The 27,213-nt window shown below is 41.2% G+C and overlaps 1 protein-coding gene and 1 long non-coding RNA gene across 3 annotated transcripts in view; one reads left to right on the plus strand and one right to left on the minus strand.

Annotated features, from left to right (window-relative positions):
* Nucleotides 1-2,568: 2,568 nt before the first annotated feature.
* LOC113831576 lies at nucleotides 2,569-11,075 on the minus strand. Its single transcript, XR_003481291.2, has 2 exons — nucleotides 8,825-11,075; nucleotides 2,569-3,661 (listed from the first exon to the last, which is right to left on the minus strand). It is a non-coding gene; the product is annotated as an uncharacterized LOC113831576 (long non-coding RNA).
* A 4,909-nt stretch (nucleotides 11,076-15,984) lies between these two features.
* The window catches only part of Cisd2 (CDGSH iron sulfur domain 2), a 29,426-nt gene continuing 18,197 nt past the window's right edge, over nucleotides 15,985-27,213 (plus strand). The window contains exon 1 of one of the 2 annotated variants that reach the window (XM_027395760.2): nucleotides 15,985-16,208. In XM_027395760.2, the coding sequence (XP_027251561.1) occupies nucleotides 16,106-16,208 (103 nt within the window). In that variant the 5' untranslated portion in view covers nucleotides 15,985-16,105. The remainder of the gene's footprint in view (nucleotides 16,209-27,213) is intronic. The other variant, XM_027395759.2, reaches the window with a different exon arrangement.

Below are 27,213 nucleotides of genomic sequence, written 5' to 3' on the forward strand. Positions count from 1 at the left end.
CAACTTATCGCGAGAGGCGCCGGTAGCACTCTCCACGCCCCCCTCCCCCCCAGGTTCTCACTGGGCGGGCCTTGGGCCGAAAGCACCGCCCCTGAGTGCTTCTGCTGGTGGGCGGGAGAGGAAATGGAATTCCCCAGGCCGGCCGGGCGCGAGGGCGGGCGGGCGAGGGCGGGCGGGCGCGAGCGAGGGGCGGGCGGGCGGGCGTGCGTGCGTGCGGCCGGCGCGCGCTGGCCCCGCCCCCTCGCGGGCGTCCAATGGGGGACGGGCTGTGGGCGGGGCCGCGGGGTGACTCGGTGCCTTAGCGAAGGTGGAGCGGGCTCCGGGCTTCCGGGGGCCCAGGTGATGGAGATCTCTCTTCCCGGGCTCCTCGCAGAGGGCTAAGCGGCGGGAGGAGGCTCCCCTCAGGTTGGGAACGGTAATTTACAACAGATCCAGGCTGAGGGCTGCTCGCACCGCCACGTGGGCCCCGCGTGAGCCGCGCGCGGCCCGAGGGGCGAGCGTTAGCGTAGCCTTAACAATGCGGCTTAATTGTGATCGGGCTGCTTAGAGTCCCGACGTCAGGCAGTCAGGTGGGGAACAGCCAGAGGAAGGAATGCCTGAGGATCTTCTTTCTCCCGGTGCTGCTGCAGTTTTTGAGCCCCAAAGTGGTAAAACATTAGGGAATCAGTCTGGATTACATTCAGGGGTGAGATCTCTCAAGTGTACCACTGCCCTGATTTTGGGCCGCCGTGGTTAAGGTGTAGAGGGCCGTTTGTCATCTAGTGTATTCTTTGGTTAAAAAAAAAGAACTAAGCCTTTAGTTTTCAAAAGGCGTTTAAAGGCAGAAAGGATGGACCTGCTTTAGGGTTTTCTGGCACCCATGAATAACCCCACTTGAAGTGAAATTCTGCAGGACTACATGGAAATAGCTTGAATTTTGAAAACTTGTTCCAGACAGTAGTCCCTAATTAAATGATAAAAATTGATGAAGGATCTAATATATATTCTAAGAATGAGGGTGTGTAATATGTGTGTGTATATATATATACACATATAGCTGCTTATACATTAAAAATGTCACTAGAGCAATCGGTGGGATACAGCTGCTTCAACTGGTGTCCATAGGAATCACCTGTAGTTTAGTTTAAAATGCTGATTTTGATTTATTAGGCCTGACTAGGAGCCCGAGATTATACATTTACAACAAGCTCCCAAGTGATAGGAATAATTTGAGCATTTCTGACTTAGTAAAACCCTGAGCACATGATGCTCTCCTGGCCACCTCTGACACTTCCTCCTCCCTGAAAACAACCCATTGTTCTCTCTTCAGGCTCACCCTTTAAAGTAGAAGCAAACATTAGGCATGGGGTGGAGGGAGAAACCCAGATGGCGGCTTTTGCTTACTGTTTTTTTTTTTATCTATTTATGATAGGGGTCGGGTTCCACGTCTTCCAGGTTTGTTTCTTCACCACCAATCTAGATGACTGATGCCTGCCCTCTGTCAGAGTCGCTGTCGTCAGTGTCATAATGTGGGAGGCCACTGCAGGCTGTACAGGGGCTTTTATGACAGCATGCAAATGCTGGGTTTCCCTGTGACAGTGTCACATAGACACACATCATACTTTGTTTTTCTTACTCCCTACACACACTGCTGCTCCTCCTTGCTATGTTATCAGCCACACGCAGTCATTTAACTGGACTAATACATGACTGACTGTGAAATATACTGAAGTAATATATAGAGAGTGTATGTATGACTGTTGAGTACCGGGCACTGTTCTTATTTTTACAAATAAGCACTTTCTTACAAAGAAACTAGGGCACAGATTGCTGTTACACCAAGGACACAGACCTATTAAGTGGCAGAAGTGGAATTTGAATGCAGGTATTTAACTATATTTGTGTTTTAAATTGACATCTGAATCTAATTTGACTTCTTTTCCCATTTGTAGTTTCAGAAGCCAGGGTGAAGTGATTAGTGGGAAACACTAGAAACTACCAATACGAACTCTCAACATACAGGGAGGACAATGAAGAAGTTTCAGAGAAACCAGTTCCTGTTGCCCTAATCTAACATAAAAGTACACTGAACCTTTACCGCTGTGTAACGAAGCACAGCATACTGGGACTCACTTGAGGTCAGAGCTCTTGTTTCTAGAAATATGAGGGCAGTTCAGTAAAGCTGTTGACACTTCTCAAAATAAGGTTTCACATACAAATACATATTTATATGCACATACTATAAAACATTTGAAGTACAGTTGTCAGTTTTAAGAGAAAGCAAACATGGTTTGAGTAAGTTTTATAGATAAAGCAAGATCAGGACTGGGGATATTGCTCAGTGTATGTCTAGCATGCATGAAGCCCTAGGTTCAATTCCCTAGCACCTATAAACTGGATGATAGCAGCATTCCTGTAACCCAGCACTTGGGGTTGTCACCGGGGTGGGTGTGGTGGAGTTTATCCTCACCTTGTTTCAAGCTCAAGGTCTGACTGGAATACATAAGACTTTTAACTCAAAAGAAGTAAACACAGTAGGATCTAACAGCTTAATAAAGACCCAAATTTTGAAATAATAATAAAGGAGAATGGTAGTGCCAATCTTTATTAGAATTGTAATGTGATACAAAGTCACACACACTGACTAAAAAGTAGGTTTGGCTAACACTATGGTATTTATCCCTACATCATTAGTTAAAGAAATACAAAAATTGTCATTAGTGATTAGTAAAGAATACAATTCAATGTTTTAGCTGGGCATGGTATTGAAGGCCTATGATCTCAGCCTTGGGAGGTAGAGGCAGAAGGATCAGGAGTTCAAGGTCATCCTCAGTTACATGAAGAGTGGAAAGCCAGAGGCTGGAGAGATGCCTCAGAAGTTAAGAGCTCTTGTTTCATTGTGACCCACAGCCGTCCGTAACTCCAGTTCCAGTGGATCTGATGCCTTTTAGCCTCCATGGGCACCAAGCTTGCACATAACATAAATACATCGAGGCAAAACACTCATACACATAAATTGTTTTGAAGTTTGAGGCCAGCATATATGACGTGATCCTGTCTAAAAAGTGCCCTCAGGCAGTACATATCATATACACAATAAACTATAAGATTTATATTCAAAGCTTATTGGCATATTCTGCAAATACATGATTTGGAACCCAAGTGAAACAAATATATTGCTTGCATAAAAATCCAATTAATTTTGTGCTCTCTGGTTTACAGTATCATTCTTACAAAGTTAAATTAATACTGTTTGAGGAAATTGTATTTTGGCTGGCCATGGCATCACAGCCCTGTTATCTCAGCACTGAGGAGCTACAGGAAAGAGAGCTCTGGTTGGAGGCCAACCTGGGTTACATAATGACACTGTTTCAAAACAAGACCTGTGCTTTCATATTGAAAACATCATTTTGACCTTAAATTGGTAGGGTTTGCGCTTTAATGGGCCATGCACAAATCTTTGAGATAAAAAAGAATTAGTGTGTTTTTTTTCTACAGAGAACAAATACACAAATGTTTATAGTAGCTATTAGTCATGATGGTCAAAAACAAGCAACAGATACTTAGCAGTTGATTTGGTGTCATATCTGTGGAACAGAATTGCACTAAACAGTGCTGCATCTGGTGGCACACAGGTGATTGAGTTAAGGTCAGCTGGGCTGCTGCCGAGTTCTAGGCCAGGCTAAATGAGGTACGAAGAAACGTGGGAAGAAAAGTGTTACAGACCAACTTAAACTATTCTTGAAGTAATCCCTGTAATCTAAAAGCAAGCAGGAAAGCTTTTTTCTTGCTTGGCATGACATTTTTACGAATTCATGTGTGTGTACATATATACTTTTTATATATTTACAAACACAAATATTAAGCAGTTACCTTACTCTATCATGTTATGTAATATGTACTAACACTTTGTCAGTATTTTAAATATTAATTTCCCGTTATAGTATTTAAGTTAGAAGAAAAGGAAACATCATTCCAAAATCTCTTCTGGAGAAGGGAAAGCATCCCAGCTATATGAAAAATATTTGTGATGACTAACTTTGAAATGTTATGCATCAGCTTGACTGGTAGGGGGATTCCCAGATAGTTGGTAAAACATTCTTCCTGGTGTATCCATGGGGTGTTCTTGGAAGAGATTATTGCCCTCAATGCAAACAAGAATTTTTTTAATCTATTGAGATTTTAAATAAAATGAAATTGCAGAGGAAGGGAAATTTGCTTCTTGCTTCTTAAATCCATCTTCTCCAGCCCCAGGTGGACATCAATACTAGTTTTCTGGTCATCAGACTTGGACTGAATCATACCAGTCACTTTACTTGTTCCTCATTATATAAAAGTAGCATATTTCAGGACTTCGTGGCCTCCATAATAGCATCAGAGCCAATTCCAATGCTTCTTTGGAAAACCCTAATTAATGCATTCCTCTTTGCTGAAGCATGACAGGGCTCTTCCCGTAGACCACCAAATTTAGTCTTAACACTAGTAGAGTCGCTTAGTTTCACAAAACTTAATTAGGGTTTTTGTGCTTGTTAGCTTGAAATAAAGTCACTGTTATATTGTTCCTATGTTTCAAAGGCATTCTGCCTTTCAACAAACATTTACAAGTACAGTTTTTAAAAACAAGCCCAAGGGCCGGAGAGATGGTTCAGCACTTAAGAGCACTGGCCTCTCTTCCAGAGGGTCTGGGTTCTATTCCCAGCACCCACATTGTGGCTCACAGCCATCTATAACTCCAGATGTAACCCAGGAGACCAAAAGCCATGTTCTGGCCACCACAGACACCAGAATGCATATAATACACAGACATACACGTAGGGAAAAGGCCCATACACATTACAGGAAAAACCCCACATGAATTCACTTATAATTCAAAACTGACCTCAAACTCATATAACCAGGCTGACCTAAAAGTTTTGATTCTTCTGCCTCGGCTTCTGGGGTGCTCAGATTTCAGGGGTGCATCGTCCTGCCTAGCTTAGACCAAATGTCAACATAATACAGATCTGTTGACAGAGTAATTTGTTTTCTAACCAGAGCAGTATAGGTGAAAAAGTGAGGCAGAGCCGGAAAAAGGAAAGTTCACGGGCAATAGAAACAACCTTGGAAGTCTCAAGACAAACTAGTAGATTGGGAAACAAGAAGTACTTTGTGAGTGTGTCCTTGCATGCATGAGTATCCATGCATCTTGGAGGCTGGATTGAAATGTGGGTCTAAATTTGAGTAGATGGGATGGAATAATTTTTTTTAACTTAAAAAGGCTTGATTGACTTTCATTCACACACAAAAAATATCTATGACAGTCATGTGGAGGATATGGCAGAGTGTGAAGAGTTGAGAAGCCCACATCCATGCTTTCAGGTATGTCTTTCTTAGGAGTCCCGTCCTGTCTTGTATTATCCCTGTTTCTCTGTGTAGCCCTGGCTCTTCCAGAACTCACTTTGTAGATCCGCCTGCCTCTACCTCCCAATTGCTGGAATTAAGGGCGTGCGCCACCACTGCCAGGCAGGAATACTTTCTTTTAACCCTTAGGTTTACAATATTAAATATAACCTGGATTTGTACGCCAAATACTTTCTTCTTTAAGTTGCTTTTTGTCAAGGTATTTATTAAAGCAACAGAAATGAAACTTCGATAGGTCCTAGTAAGGGGAAATTTTTTTTAAAAAGTACATAATTCATAATAAAGGAATTGTCTTTCCCCAGATATGCCACAGCTAGATTATTATATTTTAAACAGCTTTATGGAAACATAACTGACATGTACAAATCATCATATGCTTAAAGCATAGAACTTAGTAACTGACATTTTTATATATCATGGAAAGTACCACCAAATAAAGTGAGCATTAACACAAGGTACTGTGTGTTCGGTGTGTGTGTGTGTGTGTGTGTGTGTGTGTGTGTGTGTGTGTGTGTGTGTGTGTGTAAATTATTTCTCATCTCCCTTTTCAAAGGAAACCACTGACTTTTTTTTGTAGATTAGTTTGCATTTCCTTTTTAAAAATTTTTCATGTCTTAAAATACTTATTTTGTGTCTGTGTGGGCATGTGTGCCATGGTCAGAGGACAATTTTGGGGAGTCAGTTCTCTTTACCATGCTAGACCCTGGACATGGACTTTAGGTTCTCAGACTTACTTGGTGGCAGTCACTTTACCTGCTGAGTCATTTAGTTAGCTGTACTTTGAATTTTCTAGAATTTTATTTGAGGTACACAGTATACCCTCTTTTCTGGCTTTTTTCACATAGTATAGTTTTCAGATTTACCTATGATGACAGAGTCCTACAAACTCCACCGATCTACTGTCTCTAAGGAACAATAAAAGCTTCAATTACTGGAGAATTCAACTTTATAAAACTATTTGCTACAGATTAAAAGTCCCCACTATTGACTTTTGCTTCTCAATTTAAGGTTTCCTAAGGTTGAACAACTCAAGTATTACTACTAAATAAGAGGAAATGCTAACTCATTTCTAGGAACTCAAGTAAAAGCATAAGATTTTTTAAAATTATTTAACCTTTATTTTATGTGCAATGAGGTAAAGGTATCAGATTCCCTACAACTAGAGTTACAGACAGTTGTAAGCTGCCATATGGGTGTTGGGAATTGAACCCTGGTCCTATGGAAGAACAGTCAGTACTCTCAACTGTTGAGCCATCTCGTCAGCCCCAAAGCATAAGATTTTTATTTAAGGTAGAACTAGAAAGGATGTTTTTCATAAACTTTGCTGGGTGTGAAAGCAAAATAAGCAAATAAAGTATCTCTGTATAACCAAAATTCTGTAAAATTAAAATTCTATTCACTTAAGCGAAATTAGAATAAAATGGAAAGGGCAGAGCTAGGCCTGGTAACACACAACTGTGACCCCAGCACTTGGGAGGCACAGGAAAGAGGAGCAGCAATTCAAAGCCAGCTTTGGTACATAGTTTGAAGTTAGCCTGGACTCCAAGAGGTCCTGTCTCAAACTAGCATGGCAAGAGGCAAAAGATACACAGAGAGAGACTGTCCGAACCCCCAAGCCTGCTTTTTAGTGGATGAAGTGTTGCTACCCAGTTACCACTGACCAGTCAATGAGATGCTATGGCAGCTTAGACATAACCACAAGACTTAGTGTAAAAATAGAGCTATTATTAGTTAAGGTTGCTTGTCCATTGTAGTTTTTAGAAACATCAAGAGAAACAAGTTTTTAAAGAGGAACAGAAACTATCTTACATTTTGTGTCTAAATGAAAGGCATAGATATTTAAAAGACATCATGCATATCTTGAAATTATAAACTTTACTCAGTTCATGAAATTCAAGATCAATGGGACACATTTGGTGAAAAAAACCTTCCTTATTTATCTTAACATGGTGGAAAGACCAGCAAGCACATGTAAGACCAGGAGACAAGGCCAGAGGAGTACAAATGGGCTTTTTTGAGAACCAGCCCACTCGCTGGATGCTATTAATCCATTGTGGAAGGCAAAGACCTCATGGCCTAATCACCTTATTAGACCCTATCTTTCAGACTGCTGCATCAGGGATGTTTTAACAAGAATTTTGGAGGACATATTCAAACGTTTGGCATAGAGAACCCACACTTCATGTGTTGTGATTCTAGGGAATAAGGCAAGTAACATGCAGATAAGCAGTGTCTATCTGGCTTTTGGGAGATCCTCCATGCATAGAAGCCATTAAACTAATTACACAAGTTGAAACAGTGATACTTTGAAGCCCTTCCCCTCAAATGGAAAGAAAAATTTTTTTTTCCGTTTCTCATGGGGGGTGTATTTTTCCCCTTGAGTTAAGATAGACTTTGTAGTGAGTATGACCAGTAGATATAGTAAAAATGATGCTCTCCGTGTTCATGACCAGACATTAAAGAGCCAGGAAGGCCAGGGGAGTGTCGCCATGCTAGAGAGCCTACTCTTCCAACATACCAGACAGGTGAATGAAGCCATCTTGGGATCTCAAGCCTACGCTATCACTGAGTACCTCTGGAGAGCCTCACACAATGGCAAAGGAAGAGAAGTCATCCATGTGAACCATACCTAAACTACTGAGATATAAGCACCCTAAGCTACTAGTGGTGACAACTAACATGATAGACATGAAGAAGAGCAGCTAGGGAAGAGCCTAGAACATTTTTTTTCAACAACTCATATGTATACAATGCAAGTTCCCCTTGGACCACCACCCAACACATCCCCTTCTCACCTTCATGATCTTTTCCTAGCAAATGTTCAGTCAGTTTTACAAAACAGACAGACCTTAGTAAAGTGTGTGTGAAGTTTTTGAGACAGGGTTTCTCTGTGTAGCCCTGGCTGTCCTGGAACTCACTTTGTAGACAGGCTGCCTCTGCCTCCCAAGTGCTGTAACTAAATGTATGCGCCACCACCCGGCTCAATTTTTGTTGTTTTTCAGTAAGAAAATATAGATCCTCTTGGAGGTAACATCTTAAGAACTTGTGAAGATTAAATAATCAAACATTGAAAATACCTAAGGATATACTAATGTGTTATTAACTAACTGCCTGCTGGACATTTCTACAACTAAAATTAAACCAATGTTTATTCTTTAACCTGAGTCTTGGTTTTCAAAAATCATTTCTTATCCTGACTGACCTGCTTAAGGTGAATATCTTTTTTTAGTCACTGAGACTCAATATATTAATCTGTCTTTAACATTTTTTTCCCTCATCAATTTCTAGTACATACTGCATTTTAAATTTTATAATGTATTTTCATCACTAGTGACAATTCCATAAGTTAGACAGAAGTGATTAATATTTCATCCAAATACTTTGGGATCTATGAGGTGACTGGTTGTAAATAAGGAAGCAGCATCAGACAAGCTAAATGACTTACCAGAGGTGACAGGATCAGCGTAATTATCGGTCCTGCGACTCTTGACAGGCATTCTTTACATTCTCCACGGTGACTCTCATCAGCTCATACTTGATCTATTAATGTAGACCCTTCTTAGGTTTCTGTTTCTACTCTTCCTTCTCATGTCTGCTTTTGCATATCACTACCATATAAAGCATGACTTTCGTTACAAAGTTGCACAATGAAGTTTTCACTGTTGTGTTATTGTATGGAAAATAATCAGAGGCCAGCATGGTGTGCAATGCCAGTACTTCCAGCACTCCAGAGGCAGGAGCAGGAGTATTGCAGTTTGAGGCCAATCTGAGCTATCTAGAGTGATGGTGTGTCAGAGACAGAGACAGAGGAAAAGACAGACGGGATTCTTTAGGTTCTATTTCTGATCGTGAAGAACTAAGTTTTGCTCATACTTTTATTGCAAACAACAAGAAAAGCTAAATCAAAATAAAACAGGCATACCTGTTTTAAAGTCATTAGGAAGCTACCAAATTAGTGAAGACTGCCAGAGTTCTTTCAAATAATACAAATAAAGGAAGAATCAGAATGGGGCTTTTCCCAGAAAGCCATTTGGCTCTTCCACAAGCAACTAGAAAACAAAGTAGAGCTTGCCATAGGTTCACAGGACTAAATAGGAAGGGGTGTGTATGTGAAATTCAGAGTTCATCAACTTCAAGCTTTCAGTTAATACATGTAGTCTAAGAACCCAAGTGATATAAATATAGATCAGAATTTGTCCCAACTAAATTCTGGTGGGCTTAGTGTGCTAATGGCCTTAGTCTAGCTTCACACATGGCAGAGAAGAAAAATAGCAAAATAATTTGTTTTCTATATTCCACTTTTCAACTGATCATACCGTCTAGATTCTCAGGCATAGCTGCTTCTGTTTATTGTACATGCTAGTATTCTCTCACTCTGCCAAACAACTAAGTTAAATACAATTCTTTACTAAGGTAGAGTGACTGAAACATATACTGCTGTAAGATATGAGTCTTAGTTGAGGCCCTTAGGAGATTACTGCCTCCCTCCCTATATATTAGTAGACTAGTAGTAGGCCACGGTCAGAGGATACATTGGGGAATCTTAATGAAAAAATCCTATGTTCCAAATACTATTTATTCCATTGAACAGCAGCAATCCAAATTCCTTCCATCAATTGGGGTCCTTTACTCCTACCAGGAGAGTGCTCCCTTTCTCTGCCATTTGTTTTCATGTAAGAAGCCCAAACTTGGGGCTGGAGAAATGGTTCAGCTGATAAAATGTCTGCCACCCAAGTACAAAGACCCATGTAAAAAGCCTGCCATGGTATGTGTTTTTTTAACCCCAGTGCTGAGAGAGTGAGAGATCTCTAAAGCTCATTGTCCAGCCAGCCTATCCAAACCCACAAGCCCCAGGTTCAGTGAGAGACTCTGTCTCAAAGATAAAATGAAGAGGGATCAGGGAATATACCCACACTTGACCTCTAACCTCTGCATCACACACACACAAGCATGCATGCACAGATTCACAGGAACATGTATACCCAACACACCGAGCCCAGAGTTGGCCAATACATAGTATCTGTCTCATTCATTGAAGCCATGATTCCTGTGAAGCATTCCTCCCTTTCATATTTGACCTGCTTTCATAGTGACCTCCAAAGTCGCAAGAATCTAGAAATTCTATCAGTGAATTATGTCTAAGAGAACCACCAACAAAATGCATATAGGAGCACACTAAAAAATATGTACAAGAATATTCCTAACAGCATCCCTTCAACCAAGTATTGGAAATGTAGCCAATACCCATTAACAACAAAATAGATAAATTGTGTTATACTAATAGAATAATATGTAACAGTGAAACAAATGTACAACTCTACAGGTAACATCAGGGATAAATCACACAATGTTAAGTAAAGCCAAACACAAAATATACTACCTATAATTTAGTTTACATAAAGGTTAAGTATTAGCAAGTACAATATTTTGTTTTAAAATTCAGAATACAATGACACTCGGGAATAGACAAGTAATAATTAAATGAGTAATATAAATATAAATATATATAAATATAATAATTAAATGAGTTGTGTATGTAATGGTTATATAATTACCTTCTTTATGCCATTGGTACAGAGCGATTTGTGTCTTTTTATGTATGTATGCCATGTTTGCACTAAAAGTTTAAAATAAATTCATAATGAAGGGACCAGCTCCCCATTTCGGCAGCCATGACAGTAATACATGCTCCCTAAGACCTTGTCTTAGTCACTAGAGGTTAGGTGCCTGCCTCGTGACAAGGAACCAATCAGAAGTTAGCTGGTGGCGCTATGCTTTATGACCCTGGGTGTACTTTATGGACAAGCGCACAGCAATGATGCAGAGCATAGCAACCACCCTGGGAGGGCCTATGGGCCATAACAACCAGTTGACCAATCAACACAGGGCAAGCCCTCCAAGCCTGGAGGCACACCAATCGTGAGCCTGTGTGTACCCCTAGACACTCCCCTTATGCTGCCCTACAAGATCTCTCGGCAGCCGGTTAAAACTGTCTTCTGTAGCCAACCGCCATGGTGGGTGGACAAAAGACCCAAGCTAACATGGGGTTAGCTTGTTAAATTACAATAAAGCCTCATGCAGTTTGCAGCAAGCTCTCGAATCTGCCTGGTGATTGGGTGACCGCGATCATGGCCTGGGACCCTGGATACCTGAGTTTTCAGGGGGTCTAACAATATAGGGGGTGGAGAGATTCTAGATACAAATATTTCCTGGTATCTGCATAGGGATTCCATCCTGTAAGCATTTGATACTTATCAAAATCTTAAATAAGTGTTCAGTAGACATACCAAGTGTTTATATATTATGGATTACAATGCTCAGGCAGCCATATATCATGTAAAAATCAAAAGGAAAGCTAGTATGTGCATATAATCTTAGCACTTGGGAGGCCAAGATAGTATGATTTTGAAGTTGGCTTGGGCTATGTAAGACTCTGTCTCAGATAGTTTGGTGTTTTTGTTTTTTTTTGGTTTTTGGTTTTTTTTTTTTTTTTTTTTTTTGGCTGGGAAGGGGGGTTAGAAATAGGGTTTCTCTGTGGCTTTGGAAGCTGTCCTGGAATTAGCTCTTGTAGACCAGGCTGGTCTCGGACTCACAGAGATCCACCTGCCTCTGCCTCTTGAGTGCTGGGACTAAAGTCGTGTGCCACCACTGCCTGGCAGTTTGATGTTTTTTAAAGATGACATTTTAGTGCCAATAAAACCAGAATTGGTTGAATACTGTCATAAGGTAGTCAGATAAGTATGTCACTTCTCTTTAGAAAGAATAGTTTCAGGTGTTATCTTATGAATACCCAATGTATTAGTGTTCTCTAGAGGAACAGACTTATGAATGAGTCTATCATCTATCTGTCTGCCTGCATACCTCTCATCTATCTAAATATATTTATATCTCTCTATATCATCTATCAGTCTGTCTATAGCGGATTTCTCAAAATGGCTGACACGCTGTGGTCAAGCAAACCTAACAATGGCTGTCTACCATTGGAAGGTTCAAGAATCCAGTGGTTGTTCAATCCACAAAGATGAATGTCTCAGCTGGGCTTCTGTATATACCAGAATCCCAAAGGAGGCTCTAATGCCAGTGAAGGAATGGACTTGAGAGAGAGAGGGAAGGAGGGAGGGAGGGGGGTAGAGAGAGAGAGTGATAGTGAACCTGAGTGCAAGCAGGCCAAGGGAGCAAGCTTCCTTCTTCCTTGTCCTTTATATAGGCTGCCAGCAGGTGTGGCCCACATGAAAGATGGATCTTCCCACCTCAAAAGATCTGGATTAAAGTTGGGCCCTCCCATTTCAAATTATTGAAGAGAAAAATCCATCACAGGTGTACCCAGCAGGGTTTTAGTTAATTTCAGATATAGTCCAGTTGACAACCAAGAAATAGACACCACACCCAGGAAATCAGGATTGTTGAAATGAAAACCAAAAAGAATGTACCAGGTATAATGGTGTGTATGCAAGGTTATATTGGACTATCTCTGACCATTTAGAGAAAAGAAATAAAAGGGGCTGGACAGGTGCTCAGTGGTTAGGAGCACTAGCTGCTCTACAGACGACCTGGGTTTAATTCCCAGGACCCACATGATGGTTCACAACAGTCTGTGACTCCAGTCCCAAGGCATCTTCTGGTTTTCATAGTTATCAGGCATGCGTGTGGTACACAGACACACATTCAGGCAAAACACCCACACACTGAAACATTTAAAAAGAAAAGTGTAACACGATAAATTCTGAAAGGAATCTAAGAAGAAATCCCAAGTAAGGATATTATAGCTGGTAGTATCTTTACAATTTTTTAAAAATATTTAAGTGTATGAGTGTTTTGCCTGCATATATTTCTTTGTATTGTGCACATTCCTGGTACTTGAAGAGGTAAGAAGAGGATCTCAGATCACCTGTGACTGAAGTGATGGATAACTATAAGCTATCATGTGGCTGCTAAGAACTGAGCCTGGGTCCTCTTCAAGAGCAGCAAGTGCTCTTAACTGCTGAGCCATCTTTCCAGGCCCAGGACTACCTTTTAGTGTAGTGCTTGCTATTGTGGGAAATTACCAATACGGAGTCAGGTAGAAATATAAGGGTATTTAATAGGGAAAAGCCTTACTTACTGAGCCAACCAGCCAGCCGGTGGTAGCAGTCTGTACAGCAAGGAGCAAAAAGAAACCGAAAACCGAAAACGCAGTCTCACTACGTCACTCTGACCACGCCCTCACAAGCCTGGTCAGGCACACCTGTAGCCAGCCCCTAAGAAGGCGTGGCTACAGCTTCCCCTACAGCTTGCCATGCAATAGAAGTAGCTAATATATGATCAATATTTTTCTAGATTTCAAGGCAAAAAAGTTTTAGCCATATATAGCTTCAATCAAAAAATATCAAATCAGTATGTACAAATACTGCTAAGGGAACGTCTCTCTCTCTCTCTCTCTCACACACACACACACACACACACACACACACCCCAAACAAAAAAGTGTAATTCCTTTTATATGAAGTTCAAAACATACAGAGCAAAACAATTGCAGCGGTAGTATTGTAAGTGTGCTTATAAAGAACACAAAGAATCTCTCTTGGGTATTAGACATGTCCTATATGTTGACAAGGACACTGGGTAGACTGAATTGTAATCTAGCACTTGAATAACTTGTAAGAGTGGTACCTACTTTTTATCCTAAATGAAAAAAACTGTAGAGGTCTTAAGAATGTCATTCAACAAAGCACACTTTGCCCTTGTCAAAATGAAAAAATAAACATCCAATGTTCTTTTTCAAATGTTCTTCTTCAACTTACTTTACTTCCAGCTTAGCCCACTACCTCAATCATTTCCACAGGGATGGCACACCTGGTCAGCAGAAGTTAAATATAACCCAGAGGGCAAGAATGCTTAAGTTTCATCCTTTAAAACAAACAAATTCAGGTTTTTTTTTCCTTCAGACAAAAAAGAAAAAAAGAAAAACCAAATTACCAAAAGGAATGGAAATCCTAAGATAAACATTGACCTTTATTTATATGATCACTTTGTGTATCATTTATATTGCTATACCATAAATCATGAACACATTATCTATATACAAATATCTGCAATTTCCATTATATTTGGACAATCTGGTTAAAAAAGATAGGAAGTAAGTTTTTTCAAGGTTTTTATTACCTGCTACTTTTTAGTGTTTTAGTGAAAGATTAAACAGTTCAAAGGACAGTTTCCTATTTTCAACTTTAAAATACCAATAAAACATTGATTACAACTTGATGTTACAGTGGCATACCAAATACTTTTTGTTATAAACTCTCAAGTTCTGGTACTTTTACCAGGTACTTGCTCCAGTTTCTCCTCAGCTCCCTAATTCTTGTGATCTGTTGAAAAAATTTAGACAAGCCAAAGATAGTGGAGAAGGCAGATTTTATTGAATGGCAAAGTAAGGTGCTCACAAAGAGTGAAAGGGATCACAGGGAACACTGCAGAGGTGAACACTTTCAAGAGGTGACAGCGGGCAATAGCTAAAGAAACTACGGTGCTGTGACTTTTTTTTTTTTTTTTTTTAAACAGGCTTTGTACTATTTAAGTTTCTTGAACAGACAATTTTCCGAGGGGTTATTTTCCTGACAGGCCCATTTGGATAAACCTTTAAGGGAGGGGAACGATGGTTATGTCTTAGTTCTTAGGAGAAAGCCCTCCTCCTCAGCATCAGATAGCAAACTTAAGATCTTTGGATCTTTGGGTCAGTTTGGAACGTCATGTTTTCACCAAGGCAAGAGATGTGGTTTAGATCCCCCCCTTTTTTTTTGTGATCAGTAACCAGAGTTGCGGTTCCAGTTCCTAGTATTGTAAGGGGAAGACTGAATGAGGTCCATCTTCAGTGACCTTCAAGCCTGCTGATCTAACTAGCTTACCAACAGCAGGCTTCTTGGTCTAAAGGAGTCCTTAACCCCACAAGTGCATTACTTTGGCTATTCTGACTTCAGCCAAAATAAGTAAAACTTCATAAATATATATATATATTTTTACATTTTAGAAGAAGCAAGCAATCCCTTGTAACAAAGAAACTCCACAAGAGAGACGTGATAATCCCAGCATTTGGAAGATGAAGATAGGAGAGTCAGAAGCTCTACTTAATCAGTTTACTGACCTTGAAGTCAGCCTGGGTTTCACGACGGTCTCAGAAACAAAACAAAAGGCAAACTCTCATTTTTGCCTTTAAACAAAACAAAACAAAACACTTCCCCGAAACGTTTTGTCAACTCACTCTCAGAGGGAACTGAGAAATGAAATCTAACCACGAACTACGGTAACTTGTTCCGTAGGGGTGGGGTGGGGTGGGGTGGGGGAAGCCGTAGGCTCCTTGAGCTGGACAGACTAAAGTCGCGGAGAGTTCCTTCCAAAGCCGGCGTACAAGGCAGGTGAAGCGGGGCGTGTGCACCCGCAGGGTTGGGGTGCTCTGGCTGAGCAAAGCCGAGGAACCGGAGCAACTCACTCTGCAAAGGCGGCTTCCGGTGAGCCGGCGCCGTCCCTCTGCCCGGCTCTGCTCTGCCCGGCGCGGTGCGTGGCAGGCCCGGGCCGCACCGCTCCGCTCCGCTGGGCTCGGCTCCGCAGCGCGCACGTCATTCGAGCGCGCCAATCGCGGCCTGGCTGGCCATCCTCCCGCCCGAGCCCGCCAGCCCGCCGGCCGCTTCCGCTCTCACGCAAGCGCAGCAGCCAGGCGGGCAGCGGGCGGCGGGCAGCGGACGCGGGCGGCAGGATGGTTCTGGACAGCGTGGCCCGCATCGTGAAGGTGCAGCTGCCCGCCTACCTCAAGCAGCTCCCGGTCCCCGAGAGCATCACGGGCTTCGCCCGCCTCACAGGTAACCCTCCCGCGCCGCTCCTGGCCGTCCCGCGCGCGCCGCCCGTGGGGGGAGGGGGCGCGGAGGGCGCGGGCGGGGCGGGCGGGCGGCCTCGGCACGTGACCCGCGCCCCGTGTGCGCCTGTGCGGCGCCGGGAGGGGCAGCCTTTCCGAGGCGACCCCGCCGGCCGGCGCCGCGTTGGGAGCGGCGGGCGTCGCTCACGTGCTCACGGCCGCGTGCGTGTGGCGAAGCGCTCCCTGTCCCTGGCAACAGGCGCCACGCAAAACGTGTGCGGTGACGCTTTCTCTCGCGCGCGAAATCACAAGTGACCGGTTCCCCGCGGTGCGGGGAGGCCTGAGGTCACCTCCGTAACTGCAGTCCCTGCAGCAGGTTGAGGTGGAGAAAAGGGAGCCAAAAAGCAGTCCGAGGCTGGGGTGCTTTCCGAACTTGCAGTGTAGCGGATTCGGGCCCCACCTGTGTGGAAAGGGCCCCCGACTCAGCGCACTCGAGCCTTGACCCAAAGCCCGCAGATGCTTTCGGTACCCGAAAGGTTGTGTTGGGTTTGGAGCGTTGCAGTGTGAAGCAGGTCTTTCTGCACGGGTCTCCAGGCCGAGGAGGAGGGTGACAGACAACATCGGGAGCTCCCGAGTATCTGGGAGTGCAAACATGAATTAAGACATTTCTGAGGCTTTATTATCCCGCAGCCTTCTAGAGATGGCTGACTTAAAATACAGCAGTTGGAAGACTGATGAAGAAAAATAAACTTGAGTCCGAGAATCAGAAGATGGAATAAATACCAAATTGGTGAGGCATATTTAGAGACGGGTGTACTTCCCGCCAACAGGTAGGCATTTGATGCTAGTCCCTCTCAGGGATGAGGGGTGACAATAGAAAAAAAAAAAAAAAACTTGTCATAGATTTAGATGGATAAACAGATTTTTATTGTCAGTGGCAGCTGCTCTGCTGACGAATAGGTGGAGTTTTTAACACTTAGACGTTAAGAGACCCAGTAGAGTATATGAAGTCGATTAGAAAGCATGGTAGCTGACTAATCAACACTAAAACATGTAGATACCCAAAGTAACATAAAAATAACAAAAGAAGAAAAACAGCCCAAAATCTCCAGTTCTTTATAAACATCCAGACTGCTTGTTTTAAGAGACTTTATTTTTTTTAAATGTAGCATGTAAAGAATCGACTCTTCCTCGTTTGTCATTTCTTTACTTAAACACTATTTTAAAATGTAATCCTCCTGCAGTTGTAACAATGACTAATCTTGTACTTTGCCATCACATCCTTTGTAGCTTGAAATTTAGAATTCTTTATTTTAAAAATTAGTTGTAGTCTAATGTTAAGTATACTTAGACAGTTGGTTTTCCCCTTTGAATTATATACCCTTAAAAGTATTCACTAAGTTGGCAATGCAAAGCCAAAGCCAAAGCTACGTAGTCATTTTGTGGCATTGTTCTGCTTTGCCAGTTTATTCTAATAATACACATTAGTTTTTTTATTAGTTTTTTTAAAGATTTATTTATTATGTGTACAGTGTTCAGCAAATCTCATTACTGAAAGTTGTGAGCCACCATGTGGTTGCTGGGAATTGAACTCAGGACCTTTGGAAGTGCTTTTAACCGCTGAGCCATCTTTCCAGCCCCATTAATTAGGTTTTTCACAGTCAAAAATGAAAGTTTTCTATCACCCCAGTGTAGAGCGACTTGCATTATATGTGTTGGTTATGACATACTAGGTTTATTTATTTATTTATTTATTTTTTGTTTGTTTTTTTGAGACAGGGTTTCTCTGTGTAGCTTTGGAACCTATCTTGGTACTTGCTCTGTAGACCAGGCTGGCCTAGAACTCACAGAGATGCACCTGCCTCTGCCTCCCTAATGCTGGGATTAAAGGCGTGCGCCACCAACGCCTGGCTCAATTTTTTTGAAATGTGCTTGAAACATAGTTATGACACCGAGTTTAGTAGCTAGAAGACTATAAGCATGATTTCTTATGGGTCTCTCCTGTCAATAAATATTTAGTTTTTATTAAAGACATTAAGGAACTTCAACCATGACTTTTCCCCGCCTAAATTAATAGTGTGTAATGACTTTCAGCTTAAAATATATAGTGTTGGCCAGGCTATGGTGGTGCACGCCTTTAGTCCCAGCACTCCGGGAGGCAGAGGCAGGCAGATCTCTGTGAGTTCGAGACCAGCCTGGTCTACAAGAGCTAGTTCCAGGACAGCCTCGAAAGCCACAGAAACCCTGTCTTGAAAAACCAAAAAATTAAAAAAAGAATATGTTAGGACCGTTTCTCAAAAATAATGACAATTCCAGTGTGTTTTGTTTTCAGGCCTGGTTAAGTGTAGCCCCAATATTAGTGTCTACATGTCTAGTTATCATAATCTGTATTGGTAACTTGCTAAGCATTTCCTTACTTGTAATAACAGCTTCATGAAAGCATCCTGTTTTGAATATGACAATAACAGTGATAGAGTCTGTTCTGGAGTGTCGGTAAAAACCTTCAAACAACTTTTCACTCAGTCTCCCCTTTTCAAAGTAGATTGTAATAGCTAATGACATTTCATTTTCTTGAGTGAGCTACTTGTAGGATCTATAATATAGATTTTCATTGAAATAAAAACTTAGAAGACAGCTTTTAAGAAGTTCATTTACATGTTTAGGAGACCAAAAGTATCATTTTCTTCTGTGAAACTTAGAAAGGTTGTAGTTGGAATTATTTCTTTCCCTACTTAGATTTAGTTGGCTCTCCACGACACAGTTCTCTCATGATGAATCTGCATTTTTAGAAAACACACAGAAATTCTAAATTGCCACACAGGATTTAAGTACCGACAATTTTAATCTGTCAAAAACCATCTTTCTTTCTGTTAAATTCTCAAAAATAAGGCCTTAAAGGTAAGTTAGTGTAATTCTGCTCTTTGGAAGCATACTATATTGACCTTAAAAAGCTTTTTCTATCATCTTGTAAGCTTTAAAACTAAAACTGAAGGAAGAAAAAATGTTCCCATTCAAAAGTCAGAAAACAGTTTATTTCTAGATTCATAAGTTAGACATGATATTCTTGCCCACATGAATTAGTTCACGTCTTCTAAACTTAACCAAAATGCTTAAAAACCAACAAATAAGTGAGGAGGTGGTGGTGTGAGTGAGTGAGTGGGATTAAAGGCTCAATTAAAGGATTAATTGGGGGGTAGGGTGGGGTGTGGTGAGCAGAGGCAGGTGGATCTCTGATTTCAGGGTCAGCCTGGTCTACACACAGAGAGTTCTAGGGTAGCCCAGGGTACACAGAGAAACACTGGCTTGAAAAAACAAAACAAAATGTGTTTTTCAGAGTAACACAAGCATACCAGCCTGGATTAAGTTCATTCCTATTATTTGTCCAAGGGACAAGTTTTGAACCTGTAATTTAGAAGCAGAATAAGATTGAACATATCCACATAAGGTCTTGTTTATGTATTGTCACCTTTGTTTATAACTTTCTTCCAAACTGGAAGCAAGCCAAATATTTGCCAACAAGAGAGTGAATTGTGATATTCATAAAGTAGTGCACTGGTTGGCAATAAAAAGTAATGAGTTTTTGATCCACTAGCTGAATCTCAGCAACTGTTTTGTTTGTTGGTTAGTTGGTTTTTTGTTTTGTTTTTTAAGACAGGGTTTTACTGTGCAATCCTGGCACTCGCTCTGTAGACCAGGCTGGCCTCAAACTCACAGAGAACCACCCTTCTCTGCCTCCCGAGTACTGGGATTAAAGACATGAGCCACCACCGTCAAGCCAATCTCAACAACTTTATGTTGAGTAAAAGAGTATTTGATTACACAACTCATTAGTGGAGGGATATTCTAGACAGATTCAGGAAAAGACTTTCTCAGTTAAACAGATATTTACAGAAAAATTTACTGGTAGCTGCACATGTACAGTTATTTGCCACAAGATGGAACTGAGTGCTTAGTATGTTTGTTTTACTCTAAATTATGCCTCAATTTTTAAAAAGTGGGACCATGATGAGTTTTCTCAATAGGAGGGCATGAGTAACAACTAATGACAGTTGTTTTTATTAACATAACTTCTGAAAGACAAGAATTTGATTTTAAGAATCTTTTGAGAACTCTACATCTTTAGAATCTCTTGGGGAAATATATATATATATGTATATATATATTTTAAATTGTAATTTATATAGATATTTTTAGATGTAAGTTTTCTTTTCTGCTAGTTAGCCCAACTATTATTAAAAAGCCAGTGTAATTAAGAATGAACTTGCTGGGTGTTGGTGGCGCATGCCTTTAATCCCAGCACTCGGAGGCAGAGGCAGGGGGATTGCTGTGAGTTCGAGGCCAGCCTGGTCTCCAGAGCGAGTGTCAGGATAGGCACCAAAGCTACACAGAGAAATCCTGTCTCGAAAAAACAAAACAAAACAAAAAAAAGAATGAACTTAGCCTCTATGTAGAACATTACCTGCCATATAGCTGTTTCAAAATTAGTTTCCTCAAGTCATCTCATATTTATTGAGTACTTGCAATAGGCTCTGCAACTTCTAGGTACTAGGATACTGTTGTACTCATAATGAATGGGGAAAACTTTAAAAGTTTATTAAGTTTATTGGCCCTTTGATCTTGAGATAGTTAATATTAGGCTTTGAGTGATAATAAAAACTATTCAATGGTATTAATAGCTTTCCCCCATCACTAGAGAGATTGAGACACGGTTGGCAGCTTGAGAGTAGACTGAGTTCTAGGATTACATAATAGGAACCTGTTATACCCCACACTTCAATCTTTTGTCTTTCCCTCTCCCTCCTTCCTTTTCTTGTCCTCACTTCAAAAATTTTTTTTGTTTACATATAAATGTAAAATGTAGATGTTTTGCCTACATGTCTGTAAACCACATCCATGTGTGTGCCTGGAGGACAGAAGAGGGCATTGAGTCATCTGAAACCGGAATTACAAACACTTGTGAATCATCATAAGTGTGCTGGGAATTAAATTCAGATGCTCTGAGGAAGAGCCAGTGCTCTGAGCTGCTCCCAAACTGGCTCTCAAGCCCTCTTTCTTCCTCGTTGGTGTGGTCACTGTAGCTTAGACTGACCTGGACCTCATGACCCAAGCTGCTTTCACATTCATGGCAGTTCTGGCCTCTAGTCATGGCCTACCACGCCCAGCAAAACTGTTTTCTGTGTTTGAGAAATAGAAATAATTGTTTGTGCTTTAACTCTAAATGATACATTTTAAAATTTATAAAGAAAACAACAATCAAGTTTTTATGGCATTATATATAATCTTTTGTAAATTTGAAAGGGAAAAAGGTGACCTAGTTGCTTTTTTTTTTCTTTTTAATAATAGCAAATGGTTTATTGGTTAAATTATCAGTCATGGAGCTCCTTGATAACAATATAAAAAAAAGTGGATAATTCACCAGAAACTGGGTTGGAAGTACTAATTTTAATTACCCTGACAACAAGATTCGATAACAGATGGCTGACAGTGAAATCACTGTTGCTTGTATCTGATCACCTATCATTAATTTTTCTCTGGACAACAGGTGGTAGACGTCCCAAAGGACAGGTGAGCAGGTACGAAGGGAAGAAGACTGTGTTTGCTGGTCTAGCACCGTAATCCCAGTCTTAGAGCCTCCCAAGTAGCTGGACAGAGGAAAGGCTGCCGGGAATGTGTGGTGTGACCTCTCTGGCCCGCATCGTTCCTGAGCAGCACACAGGGTCTGAGGCTAAAGGGCACACAAAAGCTTTGGGATGTGTCTATGAAGGAGGCAGGCCTCGCAAGAGGGAATCAGTGAGTCTAGAATTAAGTGCTGGGGTGGGTATCAGAACCTGAGGCTCTTTTTTACTGCCAAGACCGTCTTAATCTCTTCAGATTTTTTGGCCAGGTTTAGCAGGTTGTAGTTCTGAGCCAGATGCGCCCCAACCGTGTTGCCCAAAGCAAATCCTGGCACTGGAGCATGAGGTCAGTGGGCAGGCAGGAAGTGGATCATGATGCGGTCTGTGGGGAGGACCAGAAGGTTGTCAAGGGCCTTCAGCTGGGGCCTCCTCTGAGAGAGGTCCTGTCGTAGTTGCTTAGAATATCCTTCCTTGGGCTGTGGGTGTAGCTCAGTTTGTAGATGCCCAGTATCACAAAGCTCTGGTTAAATCTTCACCACCACATTAAGCTGGCATCACAATCCTGTGATCTCAGCATTTGGAAACAAGGCCAGCCTGGGATATAAAGCGTCCTGTCCCTCTGTACACACATGTACACACTCTCACTCACACTGATGTATATTCCTTACTGGGATCCGTGTTTTTCCATGTACAGTTGATGTTTTTACAATGGCTGGTTAGGATTGGGAGTGTAACTCAGTGCTCCCTCTGTGAGCTCTAGAGTTCAAACCCAGCACCAGAAGGAGCTACTTTGACTTTTTTTTTTTTTTTTTTGAATATTGTTTGCTCTTCATGTTGGTTTATTTTCTGCTTTATTCTGTTTCCCTGGTGATGCCAGTTTTTCTGTCTTCTTAATCTTATTAGGTATCATAATTGCCGGTTGTAGAAGTCACATAACTTTTAGGACCCAGCTTAGTAACTGTGTGAGTATGTTCCGGGTTCATTCTTAATTAGAAACAGGTTATTTTTCTTCCCTTTAAATTACAAACAGGAAAAAGAAATTGTCTTAGCTCTTTTATTAAGAGAAAATTTTAAGAAAATTCAACCCTTTTACGTTGAAGTGCAAACCAAACATTGCCTGAGTGGGTTTGTTTCTTTTTCTTTTCTTTCTTTTTTTTCTTTCTTTTTTTTTTTTTTTTTTTGTTGTTGTTTAATAGATTGGATGCAATTGTCAGCCAGTTGTATCTGTGGAGTTCCTAGTGATACCCAAAATGCATTTCTCTCCAACCTCCAGTCTCCTTTAGACTTTGACCTTCTGATCCTGGCTTGTTTCCTGACCTTTGATGTTTCTTACAAAGATGTCTCCTTCCCATAAGGCATAGAAGTTTACTCGAAGGAAATTGCCTCACTGTAGCTCTACTAAGTGGCAGGTACCTTTATCCTCCTTGTCCTTGTCAGGTGGATGAAGCAGGGAGAGTTGGTGTCTTTCCCAGCTCCTTGCGCTCAGACCCCTTCAAAGCCTCTGCCATCTATTAGCACAGTATCACCCTTACTCCGTGGACCTTTAGTCTGTCACCTTCTTTAATGATGTTGCCCTGCCATTTCCTCCCCTCTGTGTGTGCTCTTCTTCTGTTTACAGCTGCTCTTTTATACTTTTTCTTGGGGAAGGTAGATTATTTCATACATTAGAGACCTCCTTTCATGTACAAAGTAAAACCACAAGCTTCACCACTTTTAGCTTAAGTTCTGTAACTAATCAACCACAAAAGCTATTGATTTCACTATTTACTGAGTCAGGTGTGGTGGAGGCCGTGCCATGGCCACTCTGGAGGCTGAGGTAGGGGGATCTTTGATGCCAGCTTGAACTACATAGCCAGTTTCAGCCTGGCCTGGATTTCATAGTGAGTCCCTGGGTCAGGTCAGTTTTTTTATTTCTAAAAGAGAATGGGAGTTTTTCACAGACCTACTTTGAGTCTGTGGACAATCCTCAGAAAATGTCCACATACTGCTTATCAAGTTTTACAGAACCTCAGTATAGGTTCTTTTTCACAATTTACCTTTTCTTTCTTTCTTTCTTTCTTTCTTTCTTTCTTTCTTTCTTTCTTTCTTTTTTTTAAATGATCTACTACTTTAGGTCCAGGTGGGATTAATTTCTTCTGGACCCTGTCTTTGTGGGTTTTTTTTTTTTTTTTTAAAGACATAATCTGTAGCCTAGGTTGGTCAGATCCTACCTCCTTGGTCTTCTGAGTGCTGGGACTGTGAACTCTCACCACCACACCAGGTTCCTGATATTTTCGGTAGAATTCTCGAAGCCTCATCCTCCTCTGCTCTTCCTCATGGCCCTCCTCCAATCCATCTTCCGTCAGTTTGTAGCTTGACTTCGTAAATAGTTAATTTTCTAAGTACATTTACACACATCAGTGCTATCCTCTCTTGCCAGGGTAGATTCCTGCCTACGTATTGCATATCAGTGCTTCTCCTTTTCTGTTGTATTCCAAAGACACCAAGGCACTGAGTCTCCCTGGCCTTTGATGAGTGTCTTGTCTGCACCTCTCCTGCAGCTTCCTCTGCTGGCTATGTAGCTCCTCCCTTAATTTGCCCATGAACTATTCTCTTCCTCATCATCCAGAAAGGCCCAAAAGCTGTCAAAATAAGTGTCAAAAGCTGAAGTTTTTGTTCCTCTCAGCACTGAATTATCACTTTTCTTTCACATGGCTGATATGTAATTACTCATATTTTGCAGAATTGTAATCCTTTTTATATCTCTGATTCCATACAGATGGCAAGCGCTTTTGTGACAGTTCATTTGTCTGTAATTTTGGTATCTTCAAAACCCATTATCATTTCACCCAGCATGTTGAGGCTTGTTAGTTTTAGAGGTAGGAGAAGATTTTTTCCTAAACATCTTAAAACCTTTCTCTACCTTAATTTTGTAAGCTATAGAGAAAGGTAAACAAACCTGATGGCAATGCTCTAAATGCCAACTTGATGAAGAATAAACTCAAGTCAACTAGGCTACATTGCAGTGTTGTTATGCGAGTGTAGTTGAGGCTGGGAACTGGGATCTCTTGAGAGGAGATGGACGGACATATGCATAACTGGAGCTTCAGGGTAGCACTCGGCACTGGCTCTCTTTCAAAGAGTGTCGTGCAAGGTTTGCTGAGTGAAGGTCATCTGGAAGGTTTTACACATTCTGTGTCTTGAAGATTCTGGAATCTGGGAGCCTTTGGCTTCCCACTTTTCTGGTCTCTGCCTAGTTTCTTTTTTTTCAGAACCCTTTCCTGACTCCCTGACCTGAAGTTGCAGTCAACTTACTACTGTGCCACCAGGTTGGTTGGTTGGCTTGTTTATTTTCTTTCTGGCTCTTAGTACATACAGCCTGAGACTTTATTATTGGTATTTTGCTTCCTTACTGTCTGTCCCCTCTTCTCATTATCCACCAGCAAGCATCCCTGTTCCTAATGCAGTAACCAGAATATAGGGTACTTAGTAAGTATTGTTCTTTAAACAAATACATGCTATTCCTGTTTTGCAGATGACTGAAACCTGGACTTAGACTAAAGATAAACAGTAATTGAGTTGTTTGCTGCATTCCTGTTCTGTCCCAGGCACTGCACTGTGTACTGCATGCAGAAAAACAGCAAGTGGCTGCTGTTTTTGCACTGCACAATGTCTCCACAAAGTGCTTATACAATAAAACTTGAAAACAAATTGATTTACCAGAGGAAATTCATGAGATTTTATTCAGGAAGTATTTATTACGCACTGTGTATGTCTGTGTGTGTTCATATATGTGTGTGTTGATGCACACGTATGCACGTGCATGTCGAGGTCAGACAATAACCTTGAGTGTCATCCTCAGAATGCTGTCTCCCTACTCTGAGACAGTGTCTCATTGGTCTGGAACTCACCAGTTAGGCTAGACTGACTGGCCATTGAGCCTTAGGGATGGATCCTCTTGTCTCTGCCTAACACTGGTTACAAGCACATACCACCAACCTGGGTGCTGGTGGTTGGACTCGGGGCTTTGTGCTTTTTGTTGTGGTTGGTTGGTTGTTTTTGTTTTTGTTTTTGTTTTTGTTTTTGAGATAGGGTTTCTCTGTGTAACAGTCCTGACTGTCCTGAAACTCCCTCTGTAGAGCAGGCTAGCCTCAAACTCACAGAGGTCCACCTGCCTTTGCCTCCTGAGTGCTGGGATTGAAGGCTTGCACCACAGCTGAAGGGTTTCATGCTTATAAAGCAAGCACATTAACAGACTGAGCCATCCCCTAAACCATCTGCCCTAAAGTCAGTAGTGTAAAATAGAAAGGGGGGGTTGTTGAGATGGCTTGTGGGCTAAAAACACTTGCTGCACAGGCCTGAAGTAGATCTGCTTATTCCACAATGGAAGGAGGACTAAGTCCAAAAATTTGTTCCCTGACTCTACACATGTCCAGTGGCAAACTCCCAAAACTCATACACAATGATGATGATGATGATGATAATAGTAATAATAATAAGAAGAAAGAGAGGCGTGTGAGGTACAAAAGCAAATGTTGTAGATTAGTAGAAGTTGCCTGTATCTAGAAAGAGCACACTTTATTTTCGATGATGTCTTCAGATCCGTATAATTTCAAAACTCCTTGTTCTGAACCTTAAACAAAACTAAAGAAACTGAAGTATAAATTATGCATGTCTTAGTAAAAAATAAGTTTGGTATATTGAGCCAGACACTATTTAGGTTCTTAAGATACAGTGGTGACCCAGACAAAATACAGTCCATGCTTTTGTAGACCGTTATTGTGGGTAAGACACGTGGGAGGTAAGACATGCCATTAACACTCATATTTTAAAAAATATAAGGTACAGAAGACTCAAATAAAAATCCTTTTAAGATAAGCTACTTGCTTTGAACAAGTTTTAAGTATACTCGTTCCTGGGAGAGAGAGTCACTAATTATAAATAGTACACAAAACAATTTGAAGAAATATACTCTTTATAATGAATTTTTTAAAAATAATGTATTTATTTTTATTTTATGGGCATTGGTGTTTTGTCTGCATGTATGTCTGTGTAAGGAGGATTCTGGAGCCCCTGGAACTGGAGTTACAGACAGTTGTGAACTATCTCAGCCAGGCATGGAGGCACATGCCTTTAATGCACTTGGGAGGCAGAGGCACTTGAATTAGAGGCCAGTGTGTTCTACAGAGTGAGGTCTAGAACAGCCAGGAGAGAAACACAGAAATCCTGTCTCAAAGGTTTTAAAAAAGAAGGAAAAAAATAAAAAGAGCACAAAAAGTCTTATTTAATATGCTTAAAGCAGTTAAATTGAGCTTTATATGCTGTGTTATTTTCACTTTATAAAACTTTGACTTCAAAAAATAGATTGTATTCAGTATATTTTATGTTACTGCTTTTTTATAGGTGATAACAATACCT

This window comes from Cricetulus griseus (genome assembly GCF_003668045.3).
Source record: "Cricetulus griseus strain 17A/GY chromosome 1 unlocalized genomic scaffold, alternate assembly CriGri-PICRH-1.0 chr1_0, whole genome shotgun sequence".
NCBI classification, from domain to species: domain Eukaryota; kingdom Metazoa; phylum Chordata; class Mammalia; order Rodentia; family Cricetidae; genus Cricetulus; species Cricetulus griseus.